Source organism: Chiloscyllium plagiosum, unplaced genomic scaffold (assembly GCF_037043375.1).
Source record: "Chiloscyllium plagiosum isolate Xiang-an unplaced genomic scaffold, Cpla_swu_hap1 HiC_scaffold_26, whole genome shotgun sequence".
NCBI classification, from domain to species: Eukaryota; Metazoa; Chordata; class Chondrichthyes; order Orectolobiformes; family Hemiscylliidae; genus Chiloscyllium; species Chiloscyllium plagiosum.
In genome coordinates this window covers 23,202,569-23,221,683 of record NW_028270164.1, presented here as the reverse complement: position 1 = coordinate 23,221,683, position 19,115 = coordinate 23,202,569, and the positions used below count along the sequence as shown (strand labels likewise).

General features: G+C 39.0%; 1 protein-coding gene across 2 annotated transcripts in view; it reads left to right on the top strand.

Annotated features, from left to right (window-relative positions):
- plxna2 (plexin A2) overlaps positions 1-19,115 on the top strand; it is a 498,163-nt gene that overhangs the window by 325,099 nt on the left and 153,949 nt on the right. For both annotated transcript variants that reach the window (XM_087973574.1, XM_087973575.1), the window contains exons 6-7: positions 7,388-7,511; positions 9,006-9,159. In XM_087973574.1, coding sequence (XP_087829700.1) covers positions 7,388-7,511; positions 9,006-9,159 — 278 coding nt within the window. The remainder of the gene's footprint in view (positions 1-7,387; positions 7,512-9,005; positions 9,160-19,115) is intronic.

Sequence of the window (19,115 nt, the reverse complement as noted above, 5' to 3'; positions counted from 1 at the left end):
CAGATTACTCCCAGTAGGGGAACACAGTTGGTGAGCTGGAAGGGGGAAACACAGATGAATGTGCCAGTGGTGCAGATAGCCTTTCTGTATGCTCAAGCAAAATACATTAGGACCTTTACACATCTTGATATATTTAAATGACCTTTTCACCAAGTTTCAAAAAATTTAGGGTGTGACAATTTGCAGGTGACTGCATGCTCTTAAGTATGAGGGAAAGATCCTGATCTTGTCAGTCCACAACAATTGCAGAATTTAATGAAAAGCAGGAAATTTGAATTATGGAAGATGTATTCAATGTCAAAACATGCTATGTCATATGCATCACTAATAATAAGGATGCACCAATGAAAAGTTTTTAAATTCTATAATCACCTACGCCAATAGGTAGATACAAAACTGTACCTGACATGTTAAATCAGTCTTCAAGGCAGATTCCATCTTCAACAGATAACATAAAAAGCAAACAGGGTTCTTGGATTTCTAGGGAGGAATTTTAGTATTGCAACAAAAAATAATCAAAATTATAGGTCACCAAACATCCTAGAGCATGTAAAATTCGTGTGGAGATCATTGTACGGCAAGAGAAATTATCCAAACTCAAACATAATTCTGCATGAATCGGCATGGGAAATACACTAGTGTCACCTCCTTGATCAAAGATTTGGAATATGAATCACTACAACAAAACAGAGAGAAAAGTAGGCTATGTTCTACAAAATATGGCATGGATCAGGTGGGAATTTACAAAAAGCAAGCACTTGGTGGCCTCCAGCAATGACAGAACATGGCATTTAGCCACACATACAAAATATAAAGCCTATATATTTATCAAATAGCTAACTTCCCAAGGAACCTCCTGCAATGGAGCAAACTGCCAAGGGAAATAGTCACAGCCCCATCGCTTGAAAGTCTAGAACTTTCCATTAAACGTTTTCATTATCAGCACTAACATCTGAGTGGGTCATACCTGCTACCCATGCAAATGCTATCAGAAAAGGGCATTAGTTGGTGATGCTAACACAACTATAGCAGAAACATCTTGATCAGGGAGAGCCAAGGTCTTTACACAAAGGATAGCATTTGTCCGATTTTGATGTATGGATGAAGTCGTAGCAGCATTTAATTTACATTGGTCTTGCAGTAACTTCAATCTTGAATCAGAACATGAAAAAGGTGCCAAATCATACCAGTAGGCATCCATTTATTTTGCTTTGCCTTTATTCTGGTAACATCTAATAAAAAACAAACCCATCAGGGTTATTAATATCCTTTAGGGAAGGAAATCTGCCACCCTTACTTTTCTGGCCTACATGCAACTGGACACTTATTGACTCTGTAGGTTATTTCAGAAAGCAATTCAATTGAAGGATAACTAAAGACGGGAAAGAGATGTTAGCCTGCCAGTGACACTCAAATCCTGTATAAGAATAAAGTACGTAAGGTGACAAAGCCAGTAAAAATTGATCATTACCTTCAAATGTAGTAGATAAAATCAGCTTGTACTTAGATTGTCTGATTTCTATTCTTTATTATGTGATAAGTTAAAAGTCAAATCAAAATCTATCTAAATTAAAAATCTCATTGATGTCCTAGGTGCATACAAAAAATACTTTAAACGGACAATGCCCCCTTGTCTGACAATTCAATTTGATACATTTTTCAGTGGAGCAAAACTATTGACATGAGCACATGTGTGAACTTTGAGTATTATTTTTCTTGTCTCATCAGCCATTGCAATAAAGGCTTGTGCTACAAAACGGATTTGTTGTTCCAAGATCATTTGCCAGGTCCTGATCCTGTTTGGCTGTCAATGCGGATTCTGTGCCATTTGCTGCACCATGAATTTCAGCCTTTGTCCAATCAGGCATCTCTGTAGGAACACAGCACAACATTGAACACCATTTCACAGCAGCTAGATTGGAAACTGGTAGCAAGAACTGCACCAGACTGGAAGAGTTGCTTGGGAGAGGAAAAATTGTAAGCGAAGAATTGCGAATGAGCAGAAGAAATTTCCTTTCCAAGATGGGAGAAAGAAACTGTCCAGGTAACTCTGGAGAAGTGATGATCAGATAAGTCTGTTGAATGTTTTCCAACTGGCAGCACTGTAAGACTATCCATCTAATGGAAAGTGCTGCTTGTATTTCTTCGTCACAAGACAAGGCATTGCCTGAGGGGGAGCTGGTTTAAAAAGAAGACTAAACACATAACAGGTGGAGTGTCCAACTGCTATGGGACTTTGAAGATATGGCAACCTTGCTTTTGGTCATAAGTGTCTTAAACAGGCAATGCAAACAGTGTTTCAGTTCAACTGACTGTTAACCCAGGAAGATGGTTCAGCCACAGTCAGAATATATTTGTTTTTAATTGTGTTCATAATGAGTTATAAATGCACAAACTACAATTTTAGATAGGGAAACTCAATTTGAAAGGTGAAACCTCCGTTGATAATTTCTTGAGATGAAAATAAAATTGTGCACTCCATTTCGCAAGCAGGGATAAATCAGAAATCATTTTCGAAAGAATCCTAGTTATGCGACTAACATGATGCACTTGTCAGTTAATATAATGCAATTCATGAATACTGTGGTATTATAATGTCTTCTTGCGACAATATAATTGCTTACCTCTGCAATAGAAGTATTCCCTCAGTACAATGCATTCAGCTCTGTCGGGTCATTATAGCGTGAAGGATTACTGCAGCAGAGTAGAGTTCTGACAAGTTGGAAAATTTGACATATGGCTTTATTACTAGGGTCTGTTGGTCCTTTCAAATTTGAATGGTTTGGAGTTCATGATCAGTGAGGAGGAGCTGTAGGAATGAGCTCTGATGTAAAACATTCTCATAAAAAATATTGATTAATGTCCATCTCACTAGAAAGAAAAGACTGGTTAAATTTGGAAATCACCCTCATTATTGTCAATACAAAGTAGTTTTATTTGTGAATGTTCATGAATAAGGGAAATAATTCTAGAATTGGAACCTGACCTGTATCCTAAATGGAGCAGATTCTGACTTTTTTGTGGACGGTCATTTCGGGTTTCACATTGAGTTTGGTGCAATTCCTGTCTAGTGCAAACTCGCGTTATGAAGTGCCATACATGTTTCAGCAAAACTTCTTGGACAGGACAGCTTTTACAAGTGATCTAAAAGCAGAAAGAAGTACTAAAAGTATGCAATGAATTGGATATCGTCTATGTCGGAAATAATAAGATTAGTATTTTAGAACGGTTTTCATAAAGCATTAATTTTGCCACGTGACGTGATCTTTCGCTTCATAGATATTTATGAACCTATCAAGTATTTCCAATGTTTTCTTTATTTTTAGCTAACTCAGGGTGGAGTCGCTCTTTTTTTGGAGTCTATTATGTAATGACAAGATGCCCGTCTCCATAAGATTAACACAGAGCAGTGAAATTTACAGTTACTGGTTGGCCATAGACATGGTTGGGGTGAATTTCTATTGGTGCACGTACGTAAACAGAGATAAAGACTATTGGGTCATCTGATAAATTTCATAGGGGTGGTCACCTAAAAATCTAGGAGCTGGTGCTAACACATACAGTTGCTAATAATTAATTTGTGTGCTACTTCCTTCGAGAAAAGGAATTCTTCTATCTAAATAAAGACCTAAAGCAAGGAAATCCAGCCACTGCCTCTTAAAGACATGAACAATTCCATTTGTACTGTGCTCAAATAGAGTGAAGGCCAGCTACAGTGCTACTGTAAAAGGTTGCATTTTCCTTTTACACTTATATATTTCAAGAGATTTTCCTGATTGCATTATGTTAGCTGTTCTGATTTTACCATGAGGTAAACTATTGTAACTTTAAACATTTTAGTGTGTTTGCTCTTCCTACAATCAGCACATCATTCTGAACTATGAGTATGAAATAATGGTGAATAATGCACCATGTTATTAGATTGGACATAAGGCTATGCATATCATCTCAATCAATGCTGCTTAATTACAGATCCCCTTCTGAGTTCATTATTGTCGTAATGCTGTGGAAAGTTCACCATTGATTTTTCACTATGAAATAGGTACTGAAGGCATAATGAGGCTCCTTCTGTGCACTGGAAAGTTGTCAGTACACCAGGGATAAAATTAGATTTTATGAAACCTTTTTTTTCCAGAATTCTGGTATGGAAGAGTCAGTTTTGCGTTTTCAGCAGTTCTGCTTGTTACTGAATCCATTTTGTAAATTAGAGATACAATTTCTCTTTTCCAGTGTTCAGCTTGTCAAATTTGTGTCTCTTTTATAGATTCCATATCAACCAACCACAAGCCTCTCTGCACCTCGAAGGCAAATATGTAATGGAGACTGTCATAGACTGCATTATTTCAGTCTGATAAGGTTTAAATAAATCAAGAATATTATCAAGTGAAAAGCATCAAAGGAATTCAAAATGAGGTTGTGGTACAGTTCGACTTGCGAAAAATTGCAAGACCTGTTTTACACTGATATAAGTGTAGATATATGTATAAAGCCAGTCTATCTGAGAAAGACATACTTCTATCTTTGCACTTAGGGCCTTTGCTTCCCTTTCTGCATCAGCCTGAAAGGTTACAGTATTATTGGAAGGGAAGGATAGTCCAAATCTGGTGTTTATGGCTAGAATTATCCACATCCAGGTGAGAATATAGCTTGATTAGGTCCAAGATTGAGGGACTGGACTTAGGCTAGCTGGATGGCCACTGGCAGATACCTCTCTGTCCTTGCTTCTGAGCCCTCCTTCCACCACCCAACACCACTCCCCAACCCCACATCCAATCACAGCTCCAGACCCTCTACCTCCACTACCCCACCCTTTGACCTCTTTGATTCTCCATTCTGTGATTCCAATGGGTGGTTTCCCAGCAGCAGCCATGTCATTTGCTCAAACAGTCTCATGTTCTGGAGCGATTAGCCATTGATTGACCAAAACCTCTAATGAACGTAACTTCCGCTTCTTGTTGTGGGGAGGTGAGGGCAGAATGATTGCCAGCAGCCAACCAGCTGCCTGATTTCTGGAAGATCCAGAAAGTTTTCTCACTGTTGCTCACAATGTAGTAATTCTCTTTATGATTTAAGTAGTAATGTGCCTCTAATGTGATACAGTATTTTAATACTGTTACCATGTTCATTGACTTTGAACTTACATTCTGGGATATTTGCTTGTAAAGGGTTCGCAAATTTGTATCAAACCCTTTCCTTAGTTCTAGTACATGATTAATTTAAAATGGGTAATCCCTTTGAGGTGTTGGGAAATAAAGTTTGTACAGAAGTGTCAAGCATTCATTTGTTCATTAACATCAATCATGAAAGTGCATGTCTTTGAAATTGAATTTGTGAAGCAGTTTGCCAGGTAATTGTGGAATAACTATTGTTATCTCAGCCTAATGTAAAAGATAATAGGAAACTTTTAAAAATTAGAGAAGAAACATTGGTCCAGCTATGCGTGGGCCCTTTTGAATCCTTCCTTCTCACCATAAGTTAACTCAAAAGTAATATCTGGTTCCACATTGAAATCATTTGTATTGTTTACTTCAACAACTTCTAGCAGTGGATTATGGCTTTCTGCCCATCTTTTAAACTGAATTACCCTAGAAATCCACTGTCTATACTTTTTTCCTTTTACCCATCCTGGTTTATTAGTGAGACCAAAGTTGGGTTGCAGCATAGTATTACATTCATAGAGCTACTGAAGCTATTTTGATCATAGCAGCATTGTGGAGTAAAAGTGTTGGCTACATGGTTGGTGCAAGGAAATATTTGAACAGGAGAAACTCACTTCGTCCATTGCTTCAATCTGTCTCTCTAATCACCTTAAAATCAAATGAGTAAAACTATGTGACAGTCACATTTGGATACATTAACAAATTTGTATGCTATGATTGCACTGTATAATTTCTTCCCATTAATGAATTACTTTTAGCAGATGCTGTAAAGACCATGAGATTATTTAAAAGATGTGCATTTTTCAGTCAGTATGATAGACTATTCCATCGATGGCACTGGTCTCATTTTCTGTGTATTTGTTGGCAGATCCATCATGGAATGACAAAATCATGTTTGAACAGATGGTTATTATTACAAGAATTCCTAAAGCAAACACTATTGTATTAATGATTGAAGTTTTGTCTCGAGTTACATTTGTTCCTTGTGTGATTTATTCGCAAAATGCAATGAATTGTGGGTGTGATATTCTGCTGATTGTAGATTGAGTGGGGCCAATGCAGAATGAGCAACTGAAGTGTACGCCAATTTAGGACTAATTTGTTCATTATAACCTCATTGCTACTTTTCCCAGCATTTCTCTTCTCACTCTGTCGGCTCAGATTAAAGATCAGCTAAATATCGCACATTTTACTTCCCTGTTCTGTTAGTCAGGGTCGGAAGTGACAGATAAATATTCATGATGGCTGCACAGGTAAAGAGCACACACTGGAACTGACTAAATACTTTCAATGGGAATACCAAATCAGCTTTCAGAATTAAAAGTAAATTCATCACTATTCAAGGGAGATTCTATCTGTATAAATCGGAGCAGGTTCAAGTATCTAGAGGTTCGTAAATATTAAATAATACAGAAATTTCTAGTATACCACTCAGGTTAGTCCAGTACTGAATAAAGCTTGGATGGTATTAGATTTGTAAGTTCAGAGTCTTGATTTGTCAACATTAGTTCTGATTTGAAGGCATTGGGTAAATAATGCAAAGAAAGTGACCAGTTTCCCAATTGATATGCAAGATGTAAAAGTGCCTGGTTGGATCAGTGAGTTGGAGTCTGTGCTTCTTGTGGTATATGTGCTAGTTGGGATAGTGATTGATTTGGAGGATGTTGATACTATACCTAACTGTGCTGGAGTTATAGTTGTGGTGAATCTAAGCACAAAGAAAATGTGAGGAGATATTTTACAGGGAAACTGTGCAGCAAAGGAGCTGACTTTTTGCCTTGTCCAGTGCTGTAAACCAAGCAGTTTTATGCAGACTACTGAAAATATCTAATACAAATCTACATATTTCAGCAGTTAAATTCAAGTCAGCACATGCAGCAGACAGATAATTTAAATTAATACTTCCTGGCTCATAAACTGGCATGTTGCAACCTCAAGGGAACTACTATCAGTGTGGGCCATAATGGCCCAAGATCAACGTAGTCTCAAGAGTCTTGGAGTATAAATGAGACTCTAGAGCCCTGGACTACCGATGTCTCTCTAAAAATGGAAAACAATTCGACTTTCATACCACGGAGATCTGAACTGAATTCATTAACTATACTGAGTGTAATGCTGCATTATTATCCAGGGTTGCTTTTTACTAACATCTCCGAATCAGGTAGGTAGATGCCAAGGTAGTTTTAGAACCATTCCTAGATTAATTAGATTCTTTTCTGTTTCCTTAGGTGCTCAAGGAGAGACAAGTGCGAGCGAGCCATGGAGCCCTATCGATTTGCCGCCAGTATTGATCAGTGCGTGAAACTCAGTATCCAGCCAAATAGTATCTCTGCATCCGAGCACAGTGTACCGGTAAGTATTTGCCACAAGACCATTATCTTTTAGATTTTTTCAGTTTATTAGAAGAAAGGAAAGGAATGTAGTTGTTACATTGCAAGAGTTAAATATTTTTGCCGGTCGTGCTGAAGAAGCCCTCCCACAGCTCTCAGAAATTAAATGGTTACAAAGAATCTTAATTACCTGTAGCACTGATATCATTTTGTTCTAATTCTGTTCTTCTTTTTCCATTGTGTTCTAATTCCTCTTAACTTGCACCCAATTTATGCATTCAATAAAACCATTACAAGCAAGAATCTAATTTTAATTCATGTTAGCCAATTTTTCTAGCACTGATAGTGAGATCCTTTACTAAGTTTGTTACGAGTGGAAAGTAATATAAAAATTAATTTGAGAGTTCAAAAATGGACAACTCACATGGTGTCTTCCAAGACACGGAAGGAGCAAATTCTTACACTTAATGTTCTTGCAAGCCATTAATGGAGTGAAATTGTAGGTTTTATCATATTAGGAAAGAATAGATTAAAGTATTAATGTAAGATTACATTGACATTTTAATGAAGGCTTACGTTAAATAGGTTCATTCAAATAATGCACAGAGGAATTGCTTGCAGTGAGTTTGTTGCTTTTATCGGACCGTAAAATGTGGCCCTGTTAATTATCAGAGATAACAGTTAAAATTGTTTTAACATTTCATTTTTCCTATCATTGGTAGTTTAACATGTAGATGTTCACAACATTAGATTTCGACTATTACAGCTCAAAAAGAGCACATTCAGCCCATATAGTCTTAGCAGCCTTATCAAAGAGCAAAAAACAGAAGTTGCTGGAAAAGCTCAGCAGGTCTAGCAGCATCTGTGAAGAGAAATCAGAGTTAAGGTTTCTGGTCCAGTGACCCTTCCTCAGAATAATGTTCTAAGGAAGGGTCACCGGACCAGAAACATGACTCTGACTTTTCTTCACAGATGCTGCTAGACCTGCTGACCTTTTCCATCAACTTGTGCTTTTGTTTCTAATTTACAGCGTCCACAGTTCTTTTGTTTTTTATCAATGCGCAGCTAATTTATTCCTATTGCCCCAGCTTCTCACTGTTACTGCAAATGCCTCGTATTGACAAAACACTGATGCTCTGTACATGAACATATCTGAGCCACATTGAATACTGGAACAGTGCTGGCACAGGAATTGTAGCACAATTTCTACACAGGTGGGAGGCCATTTATCCCACTGTGTTCTTGCTGACTTTTGACATGATAAATTTGTTCTGAAACCCATGAGGGAATATTGAAAATTAAAAAAAAAGGTGCCCCCTTGTAATATATTTGGAGCTTCTGCTTTGGGTATATTGGTTGGACAACAGAGCCTGCTTTTAAGTCTGTTTATTAGTAAAGTAATAAACACTTAATGCTGCTGTCATAGGAATTATCAATAGAAATACATTTCTCTCCCTCCAAATCTGACATCTCTGATTTTGAGGTTCCTGAATTCTGCACATTCTCTTTTCTACAGCTTATTCTGAAAGTTAGTGATGTTCCAGATCTTTCTGCTGGCGTTGTCTGTGCATTCGGAGGGTTGACCGAGGTGGATGGTCAGAGAATGGGTGACAAGATAATGTGCATTTCACCGGCTGCTAAAGATGTACCTCCCATTCTTGCAGATCAAGGTAAAAGCAACTCAATGAAATCAGCACGTTCCTCCACTAAATTAAGTCCACTCTTTCTGCAGCTAAAAGTACCATTTTCCATGTTTACTACTTAATACTTTGACTAACCTAGTAATATGTTTACAAAATAATTTGTGGCGTAATTTTCTCTCTTTGATTGCACTTAATTTTTCAACCACGGTATTCTGTTTTCCTTTAAAAAATACCTTGAACTCTAATATCATACATGTGTGGAGGCTGCCATTTTCTTGTGAGGTACATAATTGAGAAAGGAAACATAACTTGTATTCATCTAACTCTGATTTCTCTTCACAGATGCTGCCAGACCTGCTGAGATTTTCCAGCAATTTCTGTTTTTTTGCTGTTTGATAAGGCTGGTAGAGACTATATGGGCTGAATAGTCTCTTTTTATGCTGTAATATTCTATAATTTGACATAATAAAGCATCTCAGAAAGACTCATATGCTTAAGAGCAGAATGAGACAAAGTATGACACCAAGCCACAAAGGCATTATTAGGTCAGATGACTGGGGGAGATGACAAAATTGTGGTATGTCACTAGGGTGGTAAGCCAGAAGCCTATACTAATGTTATGCAGGTCTCGGTTCAAATGGCACATAAGGAAATTTCAATTCAGTTAATAAATCTGGAATTCAAAAGTTAGTCCTAATGGTGACCATGGAACCATGGGGTGATTGTTGTAAAAGCCCATCTGTTTCACTGATCTTCTTTTAGAGAAGCAAGTGTGACATCTCTACCTGGATGGCTCAAATCTAATTCCACATCCACAGCAATGTGGTTAACTCTTAAATAACATCCTAGCTGGCCTGGCAACCCATTAAGTTGCACTGTTACGTCAAAGCAAACTGGAACCAACCCAGATTTAAAGGAGATTGCAGGAGGACATGCCAGGAGCACCATCAGACATACCTAAAAATGAGATATCAACTTCGTGAAATTACAGCACAGGATCATGTCCATACCAGATAGTGAGGAGCAGGCCTAGGACCAGTGGTGTGCCACGAGGATCGGTGCTGGGTCCACTGTTTTTTGTCATTTATATAAATGATTTGGATATGAACGTTGGAGGTATAGTTAGTAAGTTTGCAGATGACACCAAAATTGGAGGTGTAGTGGACAGCAAAGAAGGTTACCTCCGAGTACAATGAGACCTTGATCAGATGGGCCAATGAGCTGAGGAGTGGCAGATGGTGTTTAATTTAGATAAATGTGAGGTACTGCATTTTGGAAAGGCAAATCAGGGCAAGACTTATGCACTTAATGGTAAGGTCCTAGGGAGTGTTGCTGAACAAAGAGACCTTGGAGTGCAAGTTCATAATTCCTTGAAAGTAGAGTCACAGGTAGATAGGATAGTGAAGAAGGCATTTGGTATGCTTTCCTTTATTGGTCAGAGCATTGAGTATCGGGGTTTGGATGCATGTTGCGGCTGTACAGGACATTAGTTAGCCAGCTTTGGAATATTTTGTGCAATTCTGGTCTCCCTCCGATAGGAAGGCTGTTGTGAAACTTAAAAGGGTTCAGAAAAGGTTTATAAACCCTGATGAAGGGCTTATGCCCGAAATGTCTGTTCTCCTGCTCCTTGGATGCTGCTTGACCTCCTGTGCTTTTCCAGCGCCACAATTTTCTACTGTAGCATTTGCATCCATCTTTAGCCAGAGGTAACATGTGCATATTCATCTCAGTCCTCACCTGAAGGTCCCAGCATCACGGAGCCGATCTTCAGCCAATTCACTTAATTCCAGGTGATATCAAGAAACAGTGGATAAACTACAAAGATGATGAATGCTGAAAGCATTCCATCATTAGCCTGGTAAATTTGTGCCCAAGAACCAGCTATGCCTCTAGCCCAGCTCTTCCAATGCAGTTATAATACTGAGATCTACCATAATGTGGAAAGTTGATCAGAAATGTCCTGACCACAAGACATAAGACAAGTCCAACTCAACCAATTACTAATGTAAAAGTCCACTTTTGATCATAGGGAAGGTGATGGAAAGGGTCGTTGAGATTGCTGTCAAGTAGTATTTGCTGAACAACACCCGGGATTTGACACTCAAGCTGAGTGGCTCTGGTAAAGTGTAAATTCTGGCCTCATTACAGTCTTGGTCCAAATATGAACAAAAAACTGAATTATCGAGGTAGCTTCCCTTAACATCCAGACAGCATTTGACTAAGAATGGCAACAAGGAGCACTACTATTACTTAAATAATGGGAAATGGGGAAAACTTTCTGCAGGTTGGAGTCATAGCCAGCACAAGGAAGATGTTTGTGGTTGTTGGGGGTCAGTCCTCTCAGTTCCAGGGCATCTCTGCAGGATTTCAAGGTATTGCGCTTGGCACAACCATCCTAGGCTGGTTCGTCAATAACATTGTCTGCATCATATCAGAAGTAGGAATGTTTATTGATTGCATGGTCAGCACTGTTCACGACTGTGCAGATACTGAAGTAGTACTTATTCAAATAGAGCAAGACCTGGACAAACATTTATATTTTGAGCTAATAAGTGAAAACCAGAGAGAATTTAACCATTCTCCCTTTTGGAGTCATCACTATTACTGAAACTCTATCTCAGGCCACTGACTAGAAACTGAACTGAATCAGCCATATAAATACTGTGATTCCAAGAGTAGATCAAACAGTAGGAATTCTGCAGTGATAGCCTACCTCCTGACTCCCCTAACTGTTCATCATCTACAAGCCAAACATTAGGAGTTTGATAGAATAGTATCCACTTATCTGAAGGAGAGCAACTCCAGCAGCACAGGTTCAACACCATCCAGGATAAAGCAGGCAAATTGATAGCATCTATCCACTTCTTTGAACATTTGCTCTCTCCAACACTGTGAGGGCAGTAGTGTGTACTATCTACAAGGTGCACTGCAGTAATCCAGCAAGGCTCCTTCAACAACATTTTTGAACCTGTGACCTCAAATAATGAAAAGAGCAAAATTGGCAGAACATCCAATGGGAACCACCTGTAACTTCTCCAAGTCACACACCATTTTGACTTGGAATGTTGTTGCATTCCTTCATTGTTGTGGGGTCAAAATCCTGAAACTCCCTTGCTGTAGCACTGTGGCTGTCCCTTCACTGAAGGAATGTAGTGGTTCAAGAAGGCAGCTCATTACCACTAATTCCAGGATATTTAGGAATGAGCTATAAACACTGGCCTAGTCAGTGATGCCCATATACATTCCAAGAAAAAAAAAATTAAAATTTGACCAAAGAATTGGCTTTAGTCAATGTCTTCAAGGAGGAATTTGAGAAAGCAAGCAGGGAGCAATATTGGAATATGAGGACAAAGCACGAGAAGGCATAGCCACCTCTGGGGAAGCAAATATAATTGGGAAGGCACAAATCATCAAAATTAGAGGAGCACACAAAACTCCAAGGATTGTAAGGCTGAAGGAGATTATACATGTCAGGGCAAGTGGTGATTTTAGATCTCAGTTGACATTTAGTCATTATTAACGGCATTTCTCCTGCTTGAAGATCGGCACCTTCCACTTTTAACTGGAAGATGAAAGATAGTTCAGTGTATGTGATTGTGGAGAGGAAGTCCAGTCTATAAAGCTTCTCGTGAACTGTTATTCATTCAGCAATCTTCCTGGAAGAATAGCTTCTTTTTAGATCCTTTGCCAGAAACCACAAAGTGGATAATCACTCTGTGGCTAACTACCAGTGTTACTTTGCAAATTATTCTAAGAATGAAACAACTCCGGATGAATGGACAGGATTCTGTAACATATGTTTATACAGACCCAACTGTATTGTCTGGTCCACAAAAAAAATGATAATACTTTATTAACATTCTATTATGCTGCTTTAAATAGCAGAAGGTACTAGTACACATACTTCTTGCAAATACATCTCACTCATGACATGTACGCGCTCTGATTATGCCCTTCATTCTTTCATCTTGGCAAAACAGACATATTTGAATATTTCTACTTTGAGCATTTTTAAGGTTTTTACTCTAAGCAACTAGGCCATGTTTTGAGAACAAAGTGAGGTCTGCAGATGCTGGAGATCAAAGTTGAAACTTTATTGCTGGAACAGCACAGCAGGTCAGGCAGCATCCAGGGAACAGGAGATTCGACGTTTCGGGCACAGGCCCTTCCTGAAGAAGGGCCTGTGCCCGAAACGTCGAATCTCCTGTTCCATGGATGCTGCCTGACCTGCTGTGCTGTTCCAGCAATAAAGTTTCAACCATGTTTTGAGAACGCCAGCCTTGTCCAAGAGCAGAAATAACTTGCCTTTACATAGCAACTTAGCATATCCTCAGGTCATTCCAAAGAACTTAATTAATTAAGCGCTTTAAGAATGATTACTGCTTCCATGTAACAAACTTACTTGTGGCAAGACCTAACAAATGGCAAATATGAAAACTGAGCAGTTAAGTTCTCTAGTTGTTGTTCATGAAGGTTTATTGGCCACACGACCAGGAGATCTTTGTCCTTTGAATAATTAACTTCAACTTCTGTGTTCACTATGTAGCTATGTCCTTAGCAGAATGTAGAAAAACATGAAGCTAAATCAGTCCTCTGGACATCTGAACAAATTAATATCCTTCAATCATTCATTTCCCATGGCTCCCTGAGTCGTCTACTTATCACTCTTCTGTGCATTAAGTAGTTGAATCTAAAATGTCTTTGCACCTTTCTTCTTCTAAGCTTGATTCTGTCTCCGGGTTGAAGCAATCCTGTGTCAGAAAGAGGCTAATTTAGTTATTTGCTTAAAAATCTTTCTTGATCCTTCTCCAGTTCAAACAATCCCAGGCTCATTAAACTTTCTTCCTAAATTGCCTTCAACCAGGTCCTGTTTAGGTGCTGTTTAACATATCATATGAAATGCATCTCCACCCATGAAGTGCTGCCTTAGCCATACACAGACCTGTCATCTTCCTTTTCTCTGGGCATTAAATCCACAGCCAAGTCACTGAGGTGGCAGTGTTGCTCACCAATCAAAGCTGACACGAAGCATGTAGCAAAAGTATACACCTAACCAGAAGCCACTTTTGAAGAGGTGGTTTAGTTCAAGTGGGGTAATCAGAAAGCTCTGAGAATATGTGAATCAAGCATTAAAATAATGAAAATGTAAAGGAGACTGGGCTAAGGAAATGACTAAATAGAAATTGAATCTATTTGCTTAACATTTTGGAAGTGTAAATGGGCATGAAGTCAATGCTTGTGTTGTGTTTAAAAAAACATCCACTCCAGATATGAGAACAATTATTGTTATAATGGAACTTGCTGTCATGTTAAGCAGCCTGGAAGTTCCTGAAGCTGCTACCAGCCAAAGCAAACTAAGTTTTCTCGAACATTCCATTTCTTGTGGGCTGGTATTTATTTTAACTTTGTGGAGGCTTTCGCCTTTTCTCACGCAATTAAAATTAAGTAGAGAGCGAGCAGCTTTGTGATACCCTAGTCCGTTAGTAACCTCTGATAAAATGTTACAGAAAACTGTTTTGTGATTTAGTTATTGCTGTTATATAGTTTGTAGTACTTTTTCCACCACAATTCCCTTCCTTAGGACATTACTTTAGAGTCATTAATCTCCAGCTGAGTCAGCATCTGCTTTTTACTTTGTGGGAAAGCAAGAGCCTCTGCTTGCAGCATTCCCCGAATACTACATTGAGCTTTGATTATGTGACTCAGTCCAAACTCAACAATATTCGAACCATCAGTGTGAGTGTTAACAACTTAGGAAAGGTGAAGCTAGAAATTAGATATCTTAAAGTTGTTTGGTGGAGGGAAGTAAAAGTGCTACTAAAGCCATATTGATTGCACCAAATGCAGCTCATTTTTAACAGAAGTCCTCAGTCTGAAATGTTAGCCTACTATGGATGATGGAGCAAATCAAAGGGTAGGAGTTCTGAGCTGAGTAGGTCACCTCCTGATTCCCCAATTCCTTTCCACAGTCTACAAAGCACAAGTCAGGAATGTGATGGAATACGCGCCACTTGCCCTAGTGGGCACAGCTCCAAAACTAATGTGAGGTTTGGCACCATCCAGGATTGGCATCCCATCCATTCAGTGTTCATTCACTCCACCACCAGTGCCTGATGGCAGCAGTGTCTACCATTTACAAGATACTTTGCAACAACTCACCAGGGCTCCTTCGACAGCATCTTTGAAACCGAGTAACTCTACTACTTTAAAGGACAAGGGCAGCAGGTGCTTGTGAGCACCATCACCTGCAAATTCCCCTTCAAGCCCCACAGCATCCTGGCTTGGAATCTAGTTTCCATTCCTTTACTGTCCTTGAATCCCTACCCCTAACCCTGGAACTCCCTCCCTGGATTGCAATGATTCAAGATGGCAACACAGCACCACCTCAAGTATTGTTACGCATGTGCTATAAATGCTGTCCTGGCCAACGAGACCCGCATCTCCTACAGAAATTTTTTTAAAAAGCATAAGGATTATAAATGCAAAATATACTGTTGTTATTGTGGTAAAGGTTCCTATTTTGCACAAACATTCAAACAAAACTACATAACCCTGCAAGAATGCAATTGTAAAGCAAACAATAGAATGAAATTGGAAAATTAAAATTCCATGTAGTTTAGTAAACTATGAAATCCAATTCCTGACCTCAACACTGGGTGTACTTACTGAACATATAACCAACATTCCCACCAGTTAATATTACAGCAGTTCCCAGCAGTTTTGTTTTCTTGATTTTTTTCCACATCTGTTTGTTTTCATTTCTCTTTCAATGTCTTTTCTCAAGAGTCTTTCTCTCTTAAGTTTTTTTCCTTTTTCATTCTCACCCACTCTCTTCCATTTTCATTCTCAGTCTTCGATTTCTACTCATTTGTTTCACTTCATATCTTTCACTCATTTTTTTCGTGAGCTTTTCTCTCTTTCTCATTTATTTACATCTCTCTCCCAAGTCATGCTGCTTTTTCTTATCACATCTCTTTTGCATCGACAGTCACAATATAAAAAAAATCTGTGCCACAAATGAGCAATCACCATCACTCTGCTTCTCAGTTGACAGAGTACATTTCTAAGTCCTCTATCTTTAAACATTACTAAAGGGAAGAAGCAGCTGAGGACTTAATGTAATCACGTTGAAGCAAATTTGAGTCAAATTACTGTAGCTTCTAATTAATCCGACAGCACTCATGATTTGACAAGCCCAGAGCTATTGTTTTATTGAGTGCTATTGAAATTGTACTGTGGTACACTTGGTACCTTCCCAAACTTGTATTTATGATCAGGAACATGTCGTTTGTTAATTAGGAAGGAGAATAACTTAAATGGGAACATCTTAAATTAGTTGTAGACAATTAGACACAGTTTTGATCATCATTGTATTACATCCCATTAATTGATTCATTGTTTGTCTAATTTAAGGTCCTTTCATCGGTTAACAATTAGTATTTCACGTTGTGACCAACACACTTGGCCTTTGAAAGAATAAGTCTTCAAGAATGCACAAAGCAAACAGGGGAATTTATGACTCTTCTGCATGTGAGGAGAATCAGATGATGTGCTAGTAATTAACAACATGCTAGTCTGAAAGCTTCGGATCTTGGAAATTAAGATGACTCAAGCTTGCTTTGCACTGGGATGGGAGTGACAGGTGCAGTTGGCTTAAATTATCACAGGGATTGTCATTGAGCTGTAGTGTCCGGTAGAGGTAAGGGTACTAAAGGTTATGGTAAAAATATCGTTATCTGGCACAGGAGACTCCTCTGAGGTAACATCCAGAGTATCACCAAGCCAGCCATTTGCATCTTGGCTCACCATGGCAGCATTAAATGCACCTCCAAGTCATTTAGAGGATACTTGTAGGGTTTTGGCTATTGTAGACATAGAAATAATTAAATATTAATTTTTTTTGCTAAACTTCTTATTCTACCTTTTGAGAGCCAATGAATACAAAAGACAGCTTAATAGGTCCCATGACGTATTATCACATGATCCAGCCCTTCCAATACTGCGCCATCTCCACACATTACCCCCAACCCCACCCCCACCACTCAAACAACCTGGATGTGGTGAAGTTGCAACAGCTGAGAACAGTTAGTGGTTTTGGATCAAAGTAAAGTTAAACCAGAAGCTCAAAGTCAAGGTTATTGCCTTAAGAAAGCAAAATGATGAAAAAAACATCAAAACTGAAGTTATTTCTAAACCAGAGCCAGTTTTTGGAGTCCAGCAAAGCTAATGCAGAAGGACGAGTGTGAAAAGTATTCAGAGCTTTCAGCCGTGAGGTATTCTTAAACCTGAGAATTATTCAGACCTCATCAGCTGATTTCAGCCCAGGCGCTAGCGGGCAAAGCACACTGGCAGCCCTCGCCTCTACTTCAGTGATGGCAAGAGGAGTTCAGTACTTAGTTGGTTACCACTTCTTGGGGTCTGTAGTTTTCTATCACCGAGGAGAAAGTGAGGTCTGCAGATGCTGGAGATCAAAGTTGAAACTTTATTGCTGGAACAGCACAGCAGGTCAGGCAGCATCCAGGGAACAGGAGATTCGACGTTTCGGGCACAGGCCCTTCTTCAGGAAAGGGCCTGTGCCCGAAACGTCGAATCTCCTGTTCCCTGGATGCTGCCTGACCTGCTGTGCTGTTCCAGCAATAAAGTTTCAACAGTTTTCTATCACCACCTTCCAAGCAATGTCTCTTCAGACATCAAGTCACAAAAAACAAATCCGAGGATTGTGTAGTTCCAAAAACACTAATCTGCACAGCAAAAGAAAACTTTCAGCTTTCTGACATTTTTTCTTGTAAGTTTTGTTTTCAAAATGCATTAAAGAGCCTTTACAAAAGTATGCTTGGAGTATATACGACAGAACCTGGCCATTTGACCAAATAAGTTCATGCTGGTGTTTTATGCTTCACTAAAACGTGTTCCCATCCTTCCTCACCTGACTAATTCTGTAGCCCCTCTATTTGTTTCTCCTTCATATTTTTAATCAAAAATGCATCAGTACTTTAGGTTAGATTAGCTACGGTATGGAAACAGGCCATTTGGCCCAACGAGACTTCACTGACCCTCCAAAGAATAACCCACCAAGATCTATTCCCCTACCTTATATTTACTCCTGACTAATTCACCTAACATTATGGGCAAGTTAACATGGCCAATTCACCTGACCTGCGTGTCTTTGGATTGTGGAAGGAAACCGGAGCACCCGGAGGAAACCCACGCTGACACTAGGAGAATGTGCAAACTCCACACAGACAGTCGCCCAAGTCAGGAATCAAACCTGGGTCCCTGGTGCTGTGTGGCATCAGTGGTAACCACTGAGCCACTGTGCTGCACTATTCCCCATGAACTACTCACAGTGGGTAGAGTATTCTATGTTTTCAACACTCTCTGGATAAAGAAGTCCCGTCTGAATTCCCTATTGGATTCCTAGGTGATCAGATTATATTTATGACTTATAGATTTGCTCTTCCCCTCAAGTGGAAATGCATCCACTGTTTCTTCTCTATTAAAATCTTTTGCTACGTGAAGGACCTCCATTAGGTCACCCTTGCTTTTTTCAAAAAGATACTCAAGTTGACCATATCTTTTCTGATAAATGTTAATTGTTTCTGTCTTAGGAAGCTAGATCATCAGATTTATGTTGAGACATGAACTGAGCAGAGATGAAGTGAGGCGTAATTTATAGAAAAATCTGTTGAAATGATAAGCAAAAATGCTTAATTTAAGGATTGACTGAAATAGCCTTCCCAAATTAGAGTATGGGTGAAAAATCTACCAGTTTTGGTACATTTTGATGACTAGAGCATTTATGCAACTGTCTGCAAAGCATTGTAGTTTACTCCACATCTGAAGGTGTACTGCCGAGCAAGTACCCTTCCTGAAATAATAACTGAAAATGTTTTGGTTAAGCAGCGTCAGTGAAGAATGAAACCGAGTTAATATTTCAGATTAAAGCCCTTTTTCATCAGCATATTTACCTTGGCTTTCAATGA